Raw genomic sequence first — 20,639 nt, 5'->3', positions numbered from 1 at the left:
GGGGGCGGGGTGTGAAGAATTTTGTTTGGGGAGTTTTAACCTCGGTTTTAACCAAGTAAATATTGCAAATTGTTTGTACAAGACGTGGTGCGTGGAATGAAAAAAAAAAAAAATGAAAAATGAAGTGTACACCATCTCGAGAGCGATGCACGACGTTCAATTACCGATTTGGGTCGGGGGGAAGACCTATATATATTATACATTGGTAATGGTTATTTGAGGGCGTGCACGGAGAGTGAGCAGGCATCGATTTAATTCGAAAACGATACTTTCCTAATTCAACCTTTCAATTTAATCCGGCTTAACTGTAACTTCAAAACGGTCCCCCGCGCATCGGATAATCGAACTCCGATACGGACAAGACTCGCTTGGTTTTTTTTTTTCTTCCTTCCTTTCTTTCCTCCCAGCGGACCCTCTTTTTTTTTTATCTACTGATTTTCCCGCTACGAGCGTAAAATATCCGAGCAGCAGGCATTGTGATTTGCTCAAGCCCCCTCGTACGAAAGGTACTTCGTCAACAGAACAAAAAAGCTCGAACTCGAGATGATTTTCGTAGAGCTTCGTTAAGAGATTTACAACCCAGCGTGCTTTTTTACCATCCAAAAGCGACTGTGAAATGAAACGCAAAGCCGATCTCTCGAGTTTTCACGGGGTGTGAAAATATTTTTGGTACAGCTTCCATGATGTGCAGTATTATTATGAAAAAACAAGAGACACGTGCAGCCCATCTCAGGTTTTCCCGCGCATCAAAGGCGCAACGGCGATAAATCACTCAACGGGTGTACAACCACGAAGCACTTGTGTACAAAATATGTATATATATTCTCTCGAGCCTTTTATCGCCACCCGAAAATCCTCGCGCGCGAAAGACGTAAAGATACACACCCGGAGCATTAAAAAGTTTGTATATACAGTGCTCGTGTACGCTGTGCAGGTGCTTGTATACTCCAAGGGGGGGAAAGCTGTAAAATAGGCTCGACTGCGCTTCGGGATCGCGAATAAACGGAAGAGGACCAAGTTGCGCGCGGGGCAGTAAAATTTTCGAGAACAGACGAATTTACTCCTCGCTCTCTTCCGTGGCTCGGGTATGTGGGTTGCTGCGTCGCCGATCGTAAATTCGTTCGACCCAAAGGGAAGTAGTGCATTGTGTATATAAAGGGCAGATGGAGGCCCGAGACGGTGGCGCCCGACCGTTCACGAGGACACCAGGTGTCGATGAAAAAGGGACGCGTGGGGGACTCGAAGAGCGTAAAATCGGGTTTCGAGTGCACCATGAATGATTTTTTTTTTTTTTTTTTTATTTGTTTGGAGATTCGGGGTGTCGAGCTTTCTCGTGTGTGGTGTAAATATCGCGCATTTGTCCCTTGTTTCTCCTTCTGCGCGGAAACGCGAGCCGGTCTTTACTTGTGTTTTAATGGTAATTGGGGTAATTAGGTACATATTATAGTCTCGTGCGCGCGCTCGCGTATAATAATATATATGTGCCCACGCCACGGGGATTCGGCTTTAATAACTTTGTCGAGTTAATTAATGCGCGTGTACGTATTATAAACCCCCTCTCGACGAATGTATGATAATTGTGGCGTCACGAGTACAATGGCACCCCCCCCCCCCCCGCTTCGGAAGAATAACCCGCGTCACTTGTCGCGCGGCTTCTTCTTCTTTTTTTCCCACCCCCTCCCCCCGCACCGCCCTCGTTCTTGCCGTGTCTAAAAAGTAATCGCAGCGGCTACAATGATAATGCTCCCCTGCTCTACATTCGGGATCCGTTGTTGTTTACATCCAAAATTAATTAGAGCTCGCGCTGCTGTGCAATTGCGGCGCTCCGAATTTGCACTTGGAAACTGGTGTGTGTGTGTGTGTGTCTCTAGTATACTCTTGTAATTTAAATGAGTAAAAGTATCCAGCTAATTGTGTCGGTGGGTGTGATTTTTGCCTCGAGGGAGGATATTAAGTTGTTACGTTGATTATTTATACATTGATTTACACGTTTGGTGACTCACTGTGACGTTACTTTTACTTTTTCTGTTTCAGCACATGTTTATACATTAACTTTGAATTTGTAGCTTTTTACGTTCATATTTGTTAGAGTTACGAGGAAAGGATTATTTTATTTTGAGGGTGATTTTTTTTAAATGCTAACGTTGTGTTCCACAAAGTCAGGGAAATTCAAGCAGAGCTTTCCTTTTGATATTTTATTCTCAAGCTCATCACGGTACTCTGATATTATTACTATTGCTTTTATACACGATGCAAGACGCACTTTTAACACGATAAATGCAAAGCTCTGTTTGCACGTAATATTTGTTTTTTATCACGAGAATAGCAAAACAATGGGGATGAATATAAAAATGAATGAGTAACAAGGCAAAAGCACTTATCTCTTGAGATTAAATTTTTGTTCTTGTTTTGAAGAATCTTTGCTAGCGAAAGTCATTTGACAACTATTTACATGTTTTTATTGAAATTAAACGTTACATAAATTTTTAATTCGTTGAAAAAAAGTTTATTATAAAATAGCTTCCATAAATTTTGTCAACATGTAACGTACAGAAGTTCATAATTATTGTAAAAGGCTTGTATTTACTCGTTCATGAATTCGTTGAATTTAACGACCAATTGTTGTGCACATTCTCGAATCGTTAGTTGAAACTGCATATACAGCTCACAGAATGTAAATTCATGAGTCCTATTTGTTTATACATCTGTCTTCGTGTGCCACACTTTAACCCAATTTTGGTTAAAAGTTTGAAGTGGGTATATATATATATATATATATATACAAATGAAGTTTGCATTGCAAAACATTGTATACTTTTGCGGCTACCCCATGTTATACATTCATACTCGTGTCTTTACGTGGAAAAACCTCTCCCTATTGTAAAAAAAAGTCCTCGAAAACTGCCCGACGAGCAAATAAGTCGTCCAATTGAAAAGTGATTCCCGCAAAAAAAAAAAAAAAAAAAAAAAACAGCAATAGCCCTCCTGGAATTCTTTCAAGCAGAGTTACAAGAGAGAGAGAGAGAGAGAGAGAGAGGTGCGGAAACAAGGGTAGTATAGGGCTCGAACCGCAGCATCAGCAGCCACCCGCTGGCAAACAAAATTATTCCACGTACATATTATTTCTTTCCCTCGTTGTGGTCGACAAAGAAAAGCACGCCACAAGTATATATATATATATATATATATTTTTTTTTTATATATTAGATTGCTCTACGTCCAGCTTCTTTAATAAGGGCACTACTATGGGCACTTTGCACTTGGGAAAGGGACAAGGAAAGGGATGGGAGGCCACCCATTACTGGGAGGGGGGTAGGGGAAAATTAGGCAATTTTTGCTGCGAGAAGTAGCCTAAAACCTTCTTCGAGGAGTATTGCGGGGTGAAAAAGCACACATGTGAAAATACACAGAGGTACTTGCCCGAAAGAGTCGCACTGGCCGGAAATCGAACCACGGTCTCCCGCGTGCCAATCCACGACCTATGAGTTACCGCGCGCTCAAAAAATTTATATATATATATATTTCGTCGTGAGACGGTCGGCGGGGGGGGGGCGAACAAGTAAGATATTCTCCAGAAAGTATATACGTGTGTTATATATATATATATATATATATATATATATATATATATATATATATATATATATATATATATATATATATATATACAGCGCGAGCAACAGAACGAAGGGGTGCGAAGACTGCGAAGTTGTGGGCTACACACACACACTTGCTCTCTCTCTCTCTCTCTCTACATGTGTATATTATCTGGAGTTTCTGGTAACCATCGCTGCTGGCGCTACTGCTGCTCTCCAGAGAGAGGACGTAGAGCGCGCGCGCACACCGGAGCACATATCCCATCGATGGTGGCTTGGTGGCACTCTGTCTCTGTACCACCAGCAGGGGTCCGAAGACGAGGAAGCGGAGAGAGAGAGAGAGAGAAGAGCTCGGCAAGCGTGCTCGTCGGCTCGGCCGCTCAGTGTGCAGCGAAAGCCGAGCTCGGGCGCATTGCTCTCGGCCTTACATATATATACCCCCTCCTCTCGTTGGTTGTATTTTTCACTGCAGCCGTTCGCTGCTCGTTGTTAACGTGAAAAATTTAGACACTCTTATAGATCCCGTCGCGTACGCGTGTGCTTTGTTTACACTGTTTATCTTTTTCTTCCCCCAAAGAAGCTTCAAGATCGCGCTCGCATCGCCCCGTATACGTGGTGAAATTGTGTGGATCCGCTGCAGTACGTACCCCCTAAGTTTACCGATGAAGGGGGGTGTGGAATTGGGCGATCAGAGGGGGGGTTGGCTCTTGCTGTGCTCATCATCTCGTCTCTCTGCCACGATTGTTTACAGACACTCGCATATACTTAGTCGTTTCCATTTACATTTTTACTCTGTGGGCATGTACACGTGCACGAGCTCCAACTGTACAACTACCCGCTCAATGGTTATTTTATAATACATGGCTCTTATAGACGAAGACATTGAAAGTATAAGGTGAGCGTTGCAACGTGCAGGAGGATGGTCCGGCTTTCCGTAAAAGAGGGCTGCCGGCGACGAGGACGGAAGCTGGAGAGTCCGTGCAAATATTTGCCCCTCCGGGGGCTAACGTGAAAGCTCGTTGCGCGCTATCTCTGTACTCCCGTCCGCGTCCCACCGACAGGAGGAGGCTGCTTTTGGCTCCTCTTTCTCCTCGCCGCGGTCCTGATGGTGATCCGCGCTGAAACGAGTTATTGCCGCTGCATCAACGATACAATCGGTCGGGTGTCATTACCCTCTTCTCGCTCGGCTTTGGCTCTCTGTGCTCCTGTTTGCCACCCGCACTGTGTACACCGCGTTTATACTCATCTCCCGATCTCGTTCGCGGCGCTCAAAGAGAGGGGGAGACAGGGGCTCGCTGTGGACGAGGAGATGGGTCTTGTCGCTGTTTGTGCAGCCGATCTTAATGGATAGTGCCGTCGGCTCGTGATCACGTGCAGTCGCTGTTTGCCAAAGACTCTTTCTTTTTTTTTTTTTTTTTTTTTTTTTTTTTGATAAAAAGATTTTTCGGTAATTTTTATTTCCCCCGTCCCTGTAAAATTAACGAGAGCGTGCGTGGGTGTAGTAAATTACAACCGCCATAGCGAGTGTTTTTTTTTTTTTTTTACCCGATAATTAATTATCTCGCTGTCACTTCAGAGTCCACGTGTCCGCGTTGAAATTAAATACATATTACAAGCGAAGCTCTAAATCAACGTCATACGGTCCGATTCGTGGCCCGCACGTATAACTGTACATATTCGTGCAGCATTAGCTGCAGTTAACTTTGATATTTCCCTTCCCCGATCCGCGAGATTTTCGTTTGCTGGTACACGCGTAAAATTGCCCCCTTTTGCGCCAGTCGTGCGCGTGTAACGCGTTTTTTTTTTTTCTCCGTCCATCAGCCGTGTCAACCGCATCCCTCCCTCTGCACGATAAATTTTAATTTTGAATTTTCTCCCTTGCCCGTGCGTTTCTCTCGTTTATTCCTCTCTCGCCCCGTACAGTCGTGTAAAAGTAACGAGGGAATGATTACCAACGAATGTTACGCATCAAGAGAACCCACGTGGTGGTACAGAAAGTTTGACGAGCGTCATCATCATCATCATCCCATCTATGCGTGTATATATACATACGATAGCCGGACAAATTACACGAGTGAGATGTATGAATAACGAACGGCGCGTGTGTGTACTTGTATCCCACGCGGTGCACTTTCGCGTAGTATGGAGCCATCAATTTGCAAGTGCAGCGCGAGGTCGAGAGAAGGCAGATCAATTTAAAAGCGCCGGGTTTCCGCTCGAGACTCGCGTATGATTTATTTCTCTTCTAAAATTCAAGCGCTGTATACAGAGTTGTGTACCCACTGTTGCTGATGTCGCTGTTACCGCATTGCTTTGATTTGCCCGGCTCTTGTTGCATTGCAGGTGGGACGCGAATTGCAGAGCTTTTTTTTTTTTTTTTTTTTCAGTGCACGCTCCGGTTCTCCCGAACAATCGCTCCACCGCAGCCGCGCACACGCGCGTCCGATCGTTTGATTTAATGAAATATGCGCGGATCTCATCCATTATACGACTACCGGCGTTGTCGACCAAGGTTTTTGTTTGTCGTTGTTTTTTTTCCTCTCCCCAACCCCCCTCTTCGGAATTGACGTTTTGACGGTCGGGACAGGTGCGTTTGCCATTTAAATCAACAGGAATAACATCCCACGCCCTCTCCCTCCAGATGTATGTTGTACCTCTGTATAATGTGTACTTCCGCTGCTGTATATACCCATATCCCTATACTCTCTTTGTCCGTACTTTGTGTGCCGAATCGAGCGCGAAATTCGACGTTTAACGTTAATAATTGGCCCTACGCTGGTAGTATATTATGTTATTTTAGTCGGAACAACGTAACGCGTTGGATGGTACGGGTATATAATATATATATACGAGTGCCCGCCGTTAGTTTTGTAGCTATATTATTGTGTAGTCACCACGAGAGTGGCCATGTTGTTTTTGATTAAGTATACTGGACGACGATGTTTCCTCAACACGGCTCGTCTCGCCAATAATGTTTTGTTTGTTACGCTTGAATGTTGTTGTTTGTTTTTTTTTCTTGGAAATTTTAGAAAGAAAATTTGGCTGTGCATAATTTGGCAAAATAAATCCCGAGGTACGAATTACCTACCTCAACTTTAACCAAGCAAACGAGAATCCTTGAATCACCGGGGGGGCGTATATGTACGTACATTTAAATGAAGCTCGTGCACTTGAATCAGCCGAAGCCAAAGTTTTAATTATTCTTTCCCTGGAGGGTATACGGTCGAAGATCACTGCCGTGACTCTCTCTCTCTCTCTCTCTTTGTACCTTTTCCTTTTTCCAATCGACGGTGAGCACTCCTCGCCTATATATACACGGCCAAGACACCCATTCGCGATCAATTAGAGCCCGAACAAGTTTGAGCTTCCGCGTAAGTATATACACACCTGCACCCACACCCCCGTCCTCCTTCTTCTACTTGCACTTCTTGTTCTATGGGGGGAGGGGGGTGGTACAAGGGCACCCGATTCTCCCTGGGCTATCTTGCTTGTTTTACCACCGGAAATTATGGGAATCCAACACGACGACGACGCCGGAGATAAGAAAGTACGTACTCGGTGGTGTAGGTAAAGGCACCGACCGTCTTTCGTTGTTCCCCACCACTGGGGGGGGGGGCTGAAATGAAAAAGGGTAAAAGCTTACGTACGTACGTGACTCGGGAAAGTTGGAGAAACAAAAAAAAAAGGGAAAAAACTTCTTGACTGCTTAGCTATACACGGAAGATCGAGGCGCTGAGGGCCAGTAGTGAAAAAAAAAAAAAAAAAAAAAAAAGATTGGCGGTATCTCGAGGTCAATTATTTCGTAACGAGGGTGGGGGGGAAGCGGCCCGATAACACGAGGGGCCAGGGGAGGTTTTTATCAGCGTCGCAAGTTTAATAGCTCGATGACGTGCGCCTTCGACGTCCGATTCTCACTTTCCCGTCTCCTACACGTATCTCTCTCTCTGCGAATTTCATCCCCTTCCCAACCCCCTCGTTCTTGTTCGGTCGGAGTTGCGTCTGAGAGACTTTTGGAGGGGCCGCCGGGAACTTTTCGATCAAAACATGTACCCCGTGGAATTTGATGTGAAGAGAGATAGGGCGCGATCGGCTCCTCTCTCGTTATATTGTCGCTTGTGCCGTAAACGAAGGGAAAAAAAGGGAGATAGCAGCGCGCGCCCGAATAAATGCACGAAGCAAACTGCGTATGTGGCGTACCTATACATTTGTAGGAATATTGTCGGGGGACGGAGAAAAAGAGATGCAGCAAGAGCTCCCTCCGATCGCGCGGGAGGGGCCTTTTTAAAGGGACGCACGTGTATGTATACAATATATACTTATTGCCCATACAGAGAGAGAGAGAGAGAGAGAGCCACGACAGCGTGATTTCCCGGCGGAGGTCGGGTGAGGAGCGCGAAACTGGCGCAGGAGTGTACGTTTGTGTGACCGATGCAATAAGCAGGTACGAGAGCGGGGCTCTGGTGGTGTTCCTCCTTCAACGAGAACCGAAAGGGAGGCGAGGGGGATGATCGGGGTGAAAAGTGCGGGCTTGCCCGGGACGATGACTACCGACGACGGATGACAGGTGATAAGGAAGGAAGAAGAGGAACAAGCACAGCAGCGAGAGAGGCTCGACGTCCCCAGAGGGTCAGAGACAGAGAGGGGCCTCGAGGCTCCGGGTGATGCGCCGCTATGGGCCTCTGCTCCCTCTTGGCGCACCGAGGCGCACTGCTCCTGCTGCTACTCATGCTGCTCGGGACATCTGGAGCCACGCGTAAGTCGACACAATCATACTTTATATTTATATACATATACCCACATATTATATACTCTGTCCGTTATGGTGCGTATACGCCCATACTATATACTCTGCTCTTTTGTGCCCCGCCGCCCCTCGATCCTTCACTTGGCCGTCCCCAATTTTTTTTTCTCTCTCCTCATCTCTAGCGGTCGCTGGACCTCTGTGTGGAGTACGTATATATATATATATATAGGTATATCGATGCCCCTCGACCTTCCCCCTGACGGGTGTACCACTATACTATGATGTGTCCCGCTCCCCTTTTTTTTTAGTCGTCGCGTTTGTGTACGTGAGCTGAAAAAGCCCACTGTTATTGTTATAGGTATACCTACCGCTGTGCGCACGATCCACAATGAAGGGCCGCGTTTAACGCTCGATACCCCGTGTTTCCAAATATTTTGCCTCCGCGTCGCCGATGCGGGGCCTTTACGACTCGCTGCATCCTCTCCTCTCCTCTCTTATGTCCTACGGTATTTCGCCCTATTTACGAATCTTCGCTCGCGGCGTTTTCTTTGCTCTCGTGTTGTATATACAGGCCATCTTTTTTTTTTTTTTTTTCTTTTCCTCTCGAGTATGCGGTTTTTCGTGTCACGTGCCTATACGCGTGTGTTTACACGCTGTAGAAGGTCTCGAGCAGCCAACTTTTCCGCGCAACATAGTTTCCAACAGCTCAACTCTACGGGAATTATGACTATGTGTTTTTTTTTTCCCCTCCTGCCTTACACAAATACCACGGAATCTCTTCTGTGCCGATTCAATAATTTAGCGTATATGTGTGTATACGCACGTATATATGCGTTGTACGGAAATTCATGTGATTCCGTTATTTGTGTGGACGATAATTTTCGCTTCTTTGCCAAGGATAAACACACACGAGCTCGGTATGGAGGGAAAACAAGTCGTTATACCAGTTTGGACGTGGCCGATACTTTACGTCAGCCCTTGCGCCTATCTTTTTTTTTTCCCCGCTCCAGCGTCCATCAAAAAAAAAAAAAAAATGGGACGGTTCTCCCACGCGCAAGACGAGTGGGTACTTTTTTTTTTTTTTTTTTCACCGCATATACACCATCTTCGTAGAGTCATCCCTCGGCTTTTTCTCTTTGTCGAATTATAAAAGTCAAAGAAGATGAGCTCGATGGCTGGGCAAACATGCGCACAAGAGAAAAGCCCATTAAAAGGTTTAGAGGCAATCCCAGCCGCGGCCAAATTGACCGAGCCACTTCATTCATGAATTCATGCAATCGACAAATGGATGCGCCCGCCGCGCGTATACATACCTACACTACGGGGATTCCGTAAATATTTGACCTACACAAGTTTGCTAAGCAGAGGCGTGGGGGGTGAGGTAAAGTTCGTTTTCACGAAAAATATATATATATATATATATGCTTCCGTATGTATATAAATATATGGGTACTCGTACACGCACAAAAGCTTCGAGTGGCGTTGATGGGATATACACATTGTGAGCGATGCTGAGCTTTTCTTATACGCGCGCGTGTATTAATATAAATATACGTATACCTAATGGCTAAGGCTCGAGTTGTGAAAATATTACACGTATAAACATAAATATGCGCGCACTCGACAAAAGTGCTCTCAAGGGGTTGTTATTGCGACACTAGGGCTTTTCGACTCGGAATAATATCGCCGGTGATGCTTAAAAATTCTCATCCTCGAAAACGTTTTCCTCGAGGGTGTTGATACTGCTTTTGAATAATATTTTCCCGGGAATTGATTCAAGTAGCTCTCTCTCTCTCTCTCTCTTGTGTACACTTGCATTGGGGAGCTCGTTGAAACAAACACCTAGTTGGACGTTGTTTGATTTATTGACACGCGAAGGGTGTATAATCAATCAATTGAGCGCCGATCGGTGATAAATTTACCGATGGCCAACAACAAAGTGTGGCGCGAAAAGTAGGCCACGGCTTCAACATCATTTATAATTAAGCGCTGCGGTAATTGAACAAAGCCGTCGTGGTTTATACCGTGTAAATTGGAATGATTTTTTGCAATTAACGCGCGTGCGGACGCACACGGCGAAAAATGAATCGAAAACAAAAGCTCCGTATACCTACAGAACGCGGCGTATGTATTGTAAGCTCGAAAAAACGAGGGGTAAGAAAATTCCTGGAGCTTCGCAGTTGTGCTACTTTGATACAAAGGCAAGTGCCATCACTGGGCTACATCCGAGTCACAAAGATGAGGGAAAAAAAAGAAAAATCTCGGCTTCTTTTTTTTTTTTTTTTTAAATAAAAACAAAACAAAAATTTCACCTCCTCTTGGCTCAGGAAATTCGAGGTCGCCCCCCGTTCTCCCACCTTTGTCCGTGCGCTTTATGCCATATAGTGCTGCGCACACATAATATATAGTTGCAATAGACGCTTGGCCTCGTTTCGTCCTCATTGCCGGAGCCGCTAGACAACGAGCTGTAATTGTCATTTAATCAACGCCCGTGACGATTTATCACACCGCACTTGACGCCGCTGCTCCATCATCATCCCCTCGAGCGCTCGAGAGCTGTCACAAGTAATTTTGTTCAATTTAAATTTAACTCGCTTGCAGTTTCCGGGAAAACATTTCTCGTTTCATCGAAAACAAAAAAAAAAAAAAAAAAAAAACACGATCAACGTCACCCCGAAAATGTACACACATGGTGACAACAACACGTTGTTTCTCAGACAGAATCCCACCTTGGTTTATCTCCTGCCTCCGAACACATTATTCATTTTTCATACACAGGCCGAGCATCGCATCGACATATCGGTACTACCGTTGAGAAAGAAAAACCCGCGACGGATAAGACACGCGCGTGCATCGGACAACAGTCTCCCTCGAAAAGGCTGATGACTTTTTTTTCTCGTGTATACGGCACAGTGTCTTGTCTGCTCGAAGCGGAGCTGAAACAGGACAGGCGCATCATCGCGTGCCACCTAAAATATATATATATATATATATCCATACAAATGTGTGTGCGTTTCTCACAGTGTCTTATTTCAGTGTATATATATACCTACCAGGGCGCTCCTCTCCGCCACTAGTTTTATGTCCCCCTGACAACTCTTGGCCGTCATCGCCATACCGTTGGATGCTGCAGCGCGAACGAGTCTCCTACAAATTTATGTGTCTGTCTCGTTGCAGCTGCAGCGGCGGGCCCGACGTTGATGGAAAGCTCCTCGCGCGCTATCAACGCCGTTATTTAGTGCGCGCACCTACGGCGCGAAAACGGAGCGCCTATATACAGTATACACCCAAGGCGCTCTAATAAAAGTTTCCAGGGAACAACCCCGTCCTACCCCCCCCCCAGCCGTCCGCGACACTCGTCGTCTCCGTCCTCCTTTTCTTCTCCGCTCGCCCGTATACCTCGAGTGTATATACCTACTTTTCTTCTTTTTCCTCGGGGCCCCCCTGCCAGTGTTTACCTCCTCGCTTTTGTCTCCCTCTCTCTCTCTCTCTCTCTCCTGTATACCTGTCTCGATACTCTTGTCCCCTTTGTTTCTCTCCCCTCAGCCACGGGTCCCTCTTTTATCCCCGCAATCTCCTTTGAGTATAGACCCATCCCCTCCCTCTCGTGTACGGACTGTGTCTTTTTACCATCGCAGCGTCTCCTTCTCTTTTTTTTTTTTTTTTTTCTTCGTCTTCCCTCCTCTACTAGTCCTCATCACCGGTCGTGTATAAAATTATCGCGCGACCGCCGACCGCGAGCTTTCAGGAAACGGCACCCACGCCGAGTGAGCTTTTTCGTGTGGGTGCATGTGTGTAGGCTATGTAGCCTTGAGACCCTCTTTTTTGAACGAAGAGAGCCCTGCATGCGCCGCCAATGTTGGGAGAAAAAAAGTTTCTCCGCGCGCCAGAGTCGAGGGTCCCAAGTTCCTCTTTTTCTCTCTTGTTTTCGGCAAATCTGCTCGAGTACCATCAAAGTACACGAAAGTACAAGTGTACAGCCCACTTTGACAACGACAGCCTTTACTCTTTTTCCTTTTTTTTTTTTTTTTTTTTTTATTTCTAGGCCAAGAGTTAACATTAATTGAATCTCTCTCTGGCCCGTACATTGTATACCTACCTACTATGTATATTATATACTTGTGATGGGCCCTTCAAGTCCACCTATACTTTTTAATGTTTCCCACGATATACCTATACGCGCCTCTTACGTCAGCTTCTGGCAGCGTGTGGGCATTAAAATACGCGTAATATGTACGTAGAAAGCGCGCCGTGCGCTGCAGCCAGAAAGCTAAGAGAGACCGGCATCACGCGGTATGCTTTATCAAGCGGCTCGATCAACATTTATCGTCCGAGATATAGTGGCCTCTCGCGATAGCCACACTCGTATGTAGAGTCAAAACAAACAAGGAGTCGTAAAATGCCTTCATGAGCGCTTGCATATTGTATGCACTATGTGTGCAGGGAGGGAGGGAGAGAGAAAAGTGGCCAAAGGGGTTGGGAAGAAAACAAAAAAACAAAAAAAAAAAACAGAGTGCTCTCTCTCTCTGCTGTTGCCGGTAGTGCACCGCTGCAGCAGTGCCGGGGTGTATATATATAGGCTTTGCGGTACTCGAAAGCCGGGGACCATACCCACGCCGAAGAGCTCTGGAGATGAGGCTTTTTCGAGGACTGCATGAAGAAGTTTCGCGCGCTGTATACACATACACGCTGCAGGCTGGCTGCCTTACGTACACGTATATGTGCACAAGCAATTTAAACTCGCCATCCTAGCTAAGGGCTGTGCTGTATGTAGGCTCTCTCTCCCCCCCCCCCACCCCTCTCTTTGGTCTTTCTTCTCGTTCTAATTTTTTTCTTTTTTTTTTCTTTTTTTTTTTTTTTCGTACACAAACGCGTGCCCTCGAAAGTATCCGTTTCGAGTTTCGAAAGTGGGGCGGGACAGGGGCCTTGCATCATTTAAATTCCATTTATGACGCGCCGCCTATACGTTATACTTACCTACGGATCTCGGTTGCATTGTACTACGAGACACATATGCTGCTTATAATATGTTGGTGTATAATATATACGGGGCACGGGTATACATATAAATATATTATGCTGTTAGGTATGGGGTACAATGGCCCTGCAGAGGTCTAGGACTATCAAATACTCCTCTCTCGCGCACACAATGCGTCCTTAAGCTGCTGCTGTTGCTGCTACACACTGAGGCTCGCATTTACTTACCTACGCTGTTATTATATATATTATATACATATATATATATATATATATATATATATATATATATATATATATATATATATATATATATATATATATATGCACACACGTTGCGATGGTTGATAGCACTGCTGTACCTTTATATATACATGTGTATAGTTTATGGGAATGCGTGTGGAGCTACTTATTTGGATGCTTTGTCACGTCGTGTGGTTATTTTTCACGCATATAATAGCGACAGTTTAAGTCTTTTTGTGGATTGGTGGGTACCTTAGTATATTTTTTTTTTTTTTACTTTTCATTGTTAGTTAATATCCAGTTAGCTTAGAAATATGGGATTATGCAAACATACGTGTGAGCTTTTAATGGGTATTTACATGGATTTTTAGTTTTGATGGAATTGGCTTTCTTAGGATTTATCGAATCACATAAATATAAGAGTTAGGGGTACGGTATATTATGTCGTTACTATCGATATCCCTCAATGGAAATCAAGGGAAAGAGAGACAGTTTGTTTCACTGTATAGTAAAATTGAAATTGTTCCAGACGTACAATCTTTTATTACATTAAAAGCTCGTGATTCCAAGTTAAAGTCATTTTCAGGGTAATGATATACTGTTTTCACGACTTGGTAGGTACAGTAATCCGGAATATTTTGCAAAGCCGATGCAATGAAACCGAATGCAAACGTTAACTCGAGAGCTTACAAAATTTCATGTAGTACCTGCATGTGGACACTAAAATATCAAGAAATTCCAGCTTACGTATATAAAGTTGAACGTGCTATCGTTCCTCGGTCTTTACTTTGGACCAAAGTCAAAACGCATAACAATGCAGCACGGAGTGTAATTCCAGCAGAGGTTCTTTTCTTTTTTTTTGTTCCCCAAAACCACCGCCCGGCCTTTCGGTTTCCTGTGTTTACGAAACTTCTTTTTTTTGCACGAAATACCCAAATCACATACTCGCGGGCTAAGAAAATGAAAAATTTGAAAAACTGCCAATGCAGCCGCCACGTTAACGAGCACATGCTGGAGCAAAACGAGAATCCTCGTGTATTATTTACTGCGCGATTCTCATGCAAATTACTGAAAGAAACCCGTCGTAAAAGTAATTCGCTTCACGGCAAAGCCAACATTAATATTTCTGACTCTGATGAGCTTGCGGGCACACAATGAATTAATCTCCGATGCAAAATATCGAATATTACTTTCATTGATGTATCGTATATCAACACAATAAGCATCGATTACGATTAACATGTGCGGATATCATTAAAAATTGCTGGTCTGAGCAATCAGTGCATGTACCTTAATAAATTATTTGTACTGAAGGATAGTTTCAATTGCTTTAAAGTATACTTGAAAATCAAAACATCTTTATACTACACGAAATATTATAAACATTTAAATAATTACTGTAATTTCGTATCTTTGAAAAAAAGTTGACCAGACGCAATGTGGCATCAAGCCTGATAATCGCGATTTAATAGACGATTGTCGGGCGACCACTTGGTTTGAATCTCTTTTTCCGCCGTTCGCCCTCTCGAGCGTAAACCCACTGTCGTTTGTCCACACTTTGCTTGGGGGGAAAAAAAAAAATCGAGAAAAAGTCATTAATACAAAGTAGCCCCCTGATTAGCCCAAGGAAGGGAGCTATCTCGATCGAGACCGAGGGGGGAAGGGGAGAAAAGTTCTGGGCTACCGAGAAGTTTGTACCCACACACGGAGACTCGCACGATACAATGAAAACGAGGCATATATACACAAGTACAGGCAAACTCGTTTCCCCATTGTTTACCGCAAATGTCCGTTTCCACCCCCTATACGTTACTCGTTCACGTACTTATACACACACTTGCCCGCAGGGTAAAATAAATTGGTTCGGTTCGTTCTTCTCCCTTTTTTATTTATCCCCCCCCCCTCCCTCTCAACCCATTGTCTCCCTCTCGTTCAACGCGAAAAAGCTTGTGCTTTTCATTTTAATTCGATGTCCCCGCTTGCCTCTTATTTTTGCCCCTCCCGCTCGTCTCGAACTCCCTCTTGCCGCCTCGTCTGTTCCGCTCGCTGCGCTTCTTGCACCGCACACCAGTTAGCACAGCAGTGGCCCGCCCGCGCTTTCGACCGAGAACATATTTATACAAGAGAGAGAGAGAGAGAGACAAAAGTGGCAAGTAAGTAAGTTCAAACTGTTTGTCAAACCCAAGTCGTCTCTTGTTTTCTTCGCGTCGGGCGGGCCACTATGCACAAATTGGCCATCCGCGAGAAGTCGATCCAGAAACATTGGCGTGTCTCGTTATCATATGTACCGTCTCGACCAGACTCTCGCTCCCATCCGAGGGGTCTATTTTTAAAGGCCACGCATGTCCCGCCGATTTTTTTCTCCCTCCCAGCTCGCACTTCTGTCCCTCCGGTGCATTAAACGCGTGTTCTGCCCGGCGAAAACGCCCCTCCGCGCACACTTTTTTTTTTTCCTCACATTCCTCTCTCTCTCTGTCTCTGGTTCTGTCTCGCGCACAACACTATATATACGCGCTCTCCGAAATTTCAACACGCGTTTTTTTTGTTTTTGTTTTCGAGCTCGGCACCCCCGCTCTTTATTTGCTCGGCTTGTTTCAAAAATAACGCGCGCGTCGGTCACACCCCCCCCCTTCCCCGGTTGTTTTATGGACGGACTTTGATATTGTTTTGCGTGTATTAATACACGAGCGGGTGAGACAATTGGTGTGCGAAAAACCCGAGCTTTTTTTTCTTTTTCATCCCCGCACCTTATCGTCATCGGACCCGTGAAATTGAGAGATCGTCCGCGCCGTGGTGTGCGCAGGAAACCTCTCCCAATGGAGCATGAACGAATAGATCATATCGGAGGCGTGCTGTCGGAGGAGGAGGGCGGGGGTCGTTAATTCTCGACCATGCGTGTACCCGTACGCAAAAAAAGGGGGGAGGGGTAAAAAAGGCAAAAAAAGAGCAGGAAGGGAGAGAGAGAGCGGGGAGAAGTGTGCATGTACGTATACGTAGAGTGGCGTAGCGAAGATTTATATATTTTCGAGGTCGCGGGCGCAGCACAGCTTTACGACTCGGCAGATGAGCGAAATGGCTTTCCGCTCCTCCTCCCGCGATTCTCCCGCATCGGGGTATAATATCTGTATGTGGCAGCGATTCCCCGCGGGAGATTTGCTCTCCCGCGGCCGATCCTCGCGTATGTGTATTGTGTACTCGTAGGTATGTAGGCTCGGCGACCTCCTCCCTCACCCCTGCACATGTACGTTATCGAAAGGTGAAACCTGAAACCTAAAGGGAAGAAAAAAAAAAAAAAAAGAATTTGTCGCTTTCGATGATTCTGGCGTCTGTTTCTTCCTAGAAGACGATTATTCACGCTCTTTGTGGTTCATTCCTTGGGGATTCGGGTTCTTCCTCCATCTGGATGGATGATAAATTACAAATTACAAATTACGTTGGAGTTTCGCCTTTTTTTCGTGTCCACCGATACAACTGTTTGGGAAAATTGTTCGTATTGACTTGCATAAGAAATTTACTTGTACCTATATATATATATTTTGTATAACTATTATTCTATTATAGTAATCTTATTGAACTAATTTCTCAATTCAATTTTGTTGCATCTCCAAAATATACAATTCATTTCTTATATTTTTTATATTAATTGTATATGCGAGTATTTATTTATAATGCGATTATGTTTTTAACTATCCTTATTGTACTTACTCTTATACTTACTCGTAAGCGACATTTTGTTTGTTAATCTCTTCTTTTTATTTTTTGTCTATGATAAATATATTTACTGTATTATTCTCTGAGGGCCAGACATGGTTTCAACCACAAGGCCTTAATAAAATTAGAATACAATACAATATTATAAAATTGTGCGGCTATTTAACGCTTTTGCGAAACACAGTGGGTACAGCGTTTCAATTAAATCCCGTCGGTTGTGCGTTCGGTATTGAATTTTATTAATACGAAATACTGATCGGTGGCAGGAGAAAGGGGTTGCGCTTTATCATTCAAAGTGAATTATAATAATACCCTCGCGCTAATTCAATTTAAATGAAGAGTCGGTTTAATTAGCTCAAAACGATAATTCGAGCGAAAATGTTCCACTTGTCGATTCCGTCGAGCAGGTAATATTACCTGTACTGCCTTTTAACAATAAACTTATTTAATTAACAATAAAATTCATCTCAATTATGTCTACGCGGTGTATCGACGGCGTTGAATTGCATTCGAATATGGAGGAGTTGTGGTGTCTCTTTCCTGCTTCCATGGGTGATCGGATACACCTTACCAGCAAAACACGGCCACTTGTTTCATTACAGTGAAATCTATGATTTTAACATTGCCCAATAGAATGGATCGCATTTCAACACACGTGGAGTTAAATTTCCCGAAACGATAAAAATTACGTTTTCCGTATCACGTATACCTGCAGGTATAAATCCTGTAAATCCACACTTGCCCCCACCCGTGTAGGTACAGCTACAAAAGCTGAACGCACGATAATCGCTCGATAATTCCATCATCGTGCAAGTTGAGCTTAAAAATTACGCAAAGTCTCCCTAAAACTCCCTAAACTCCGGACAGAGACATTCAGCTTCGTAAGCTAAATCCTTTGACATCCAGGGAGACTCGAGCGAGTATTTAGTATGTATAATCAACCCGTCCGAGGTTGTACCTGCATGTATAACGAACAGGTACAGCCAGAGAGGAAGAACAACGAGCGCACGTACAAGAGGTGACTTATCGTCGCGCAGAGAGTAAGCATGGCAAAGAGCGAATAAGCCCGGGTATTAGGGCATACAAGTTTCAAGTTTCATTTGCAAGTTTATTAATGCACGAGCATTCTGATCGCAGCTGGCAGCCGCTCTGTTGCACCATATGTACCTGTGCACACGTAAAGTCGATGTCGCAAGTTTCGAGGGCCAGGGAAGTTGTTGTTATCTGCGCTCCCACGCCAAACAAATGTAACGACCAAGTTGAAGCACGAAATTGTTGGCGTATGGGTTAGTGTGGCATCTCTCCCTCGCGTTGAATGGCGTATCCGTTCGACTGGCTCGTTTGTTTGAATTTCGCTAATTGCTGTCTCGCTTTTGTCAACGATTTCGTCGGTCTACCTACGAATATATATATATGCCTATACGCGCATATTGGCTGTTTGCGAGTCGCGGCGGCTCGGGATTTATTTGACGGTACTTGGAAAAAGAAAGTGTGCTTTGTACGATGAGGCGAGTTGCCGGTTTTAAGCGTCAAATTCGCAATAAAGATTTCTCTCTTGCGTCTCTCGGTCGATGAAGCTCCTCCAGATGAGCTTTTCTCGGAAGGAGATCACCGCGATCCGTGGATATAGAGGCACAAAAAGCCCCCGGCTCGCGTAGGTACACAGCTGTGTCCGGCAATGACGACTTTGGCCGTCCGAAAATCGCGTTTACGCTCGATCGGACTCGTACAATCGATATGACCGCTCGACGAAATTTCGCATCACTGCACTTCCCCACCCCTTTTGCGCTATAAAACCGTTGTCACATTGATGCTGCAGCGTACGTGTATCCGATGATGGCTTTTACGTGATTTTTCTCTCTCTCTCTCTATGTCCATAGTTGTTTCAGAGCTGCCTGTCGTTGATAAAGGATGTCGCTTTTGGAGTTTATTGAAAACAAAAGCAACAAAAAAAAAGATAAAAAGAAAAAAGTGATAATGTACGGCGTTAACAGATGTTACGGAGGTAAAATCGATTCTCGGTGTGTGTGTGTGTTGTGCGTGTGTATAGGTATTGTAGAGTGCGAAACGGAATCGATGCTGACGACGGCAGTGTATATAATGATAGTAAGAGCGACTCGCTCTGAAATTAATCATTTGGAGTGTGCCTACTCTTTTTTACACGTTTTTCATGAAACAACTGCTTGCGATGTGTCGCAATGAAAATGTGACTTTAATATGAAAACGAATTAATTATCGATTTGTGCACCCACTATGAGGCAGTATAGTCGTGATTAGAATCAAACGGCACAAGGTTGCAGAGCTCGGGGTTTATTAATAAACGTATCGAATTGGTCGAAGGCTCGATAACTCGGTACGAGGTATGCGCGTGAAAAGCAATTCAGCGGCACGGAATGAAAATTAACGTGACGTTTAACGCGGAGCCTTTGACACCCGAGCCATTTGTCTATCCGATCGTAAATTTGATTACCAAGTGATGCATCCCTCCGCGACCCCTTCCCCGTTTGCTTTTAAAAGGCTAAGGGGCACGGAGGCAGGAAATTACCGATCACGACCTTTTTTTTTTTTTTTTTTTTACTTCTCGTTGTTTGCTACCAGTGACATTTTTACCAAAATCAAACTTCAGTTATCTCATTGGGGCTGATTGATGATTTTCTCATATAATGCTTCAAGGGCGAGTTTTTTTCCAGGACTTTGTCAAAAAAAGGGACGAAAAAACAGAAAAAAATTACAAGCCAAAGGACGAAACGAGCTCGAGATAAAGACGTATGGAGGCTCGGAAAAAATTGGGGGTGTGTACAGCACGTGGAGGGCCGATAAGGGTAAACGAGGGGAGGGTGCGGGGTAAAATGAAAAGGGGACGCCCACCAGGGGAGGGGGGGAAGAGACGCGATAGGCATTTGGGGGTATTTATCCTGATTGTAATTGCAGCCTGGCCCTCCTCCGTTGAGCCTCGGCTGCTATTACCTGCACAGTCGCGTCGCCCTTCTTTGACGATGAGCGTGAGCTTTCTCTCTCTCTCTCTTTTTCCCACTGGCTACGAGGTGATGTCAAAAGAAAGGAGGATGAAAAAACGAGAGAGGCGATATTGCTGCGGTATAGGATCCTCGAGGGGAGCGACGAGACACCGATGCAAGACCGAATTGCTCCCTGTGTATAATCAGAGGCCTATAGCTTTTTGCTCCACGAAACGAGTGATCAAAAGTTTTACAGACGTGCCCTTTTTTGCACATTCATTTTATTTTCAAGCTGCTGTCGACACGTAGTCACGTACATTTCGGCAAAAATGTACAATCTAATTAACGTTAGTGCCCGAGCGAGAGTATAGTGCCTAGGGACGAAATTGCGCGCTCCGCGAAATATAGGAA

At 44.7% G+C, this 20,639-nt stretch overlaps 1 protein-coding gene across 1 annotated transcript in view; it reads left to right on the top strand.

The window, feature by feature from the left end:
* Window positions 1–7,953: 7,953 nt before the first annotated feature.
* The window catches only part of tei (irregular chiasm C-roughest protein teiresias), a 158,279-nt gene continuing 145,593 nt past the window's right edge, over window positions 7,954–20,639 (top strand). Inside the window, exon 1 of the mRNA XM_089588712.1 lies at window positions 7,954–8,349. Within this exon, the coding sequence (XP_089444838.1) occupies window positions 8,268–8,349 (82 nt within the window). The 5' untranslated portion in view covers window positions 7,954–8,267. The remainder of the gene's footprint in view (window positions 8,350–20,639) is intronic.

This window comes from Copidosoma floridanum, unplaced genomic scaffold, assembly GCF_036245765.1.
Source record: "Copidosoma floridanum isolate Cflo_tuat_1 unplaced genomic scaffold, Cflo_Japanese_pri ptg000007l, whole genome shotgun sequence".
Classification (NCBI taxonomy): Eukaryota; Metazoa; Arthropoda; class Insecta; order Hymenoptera; family Encyrtidae; genus Copidosoma; species Copidosoma floridanum.
This window is presented reverse-complemented; position numbering and strand designations above follow the sequence as displayed.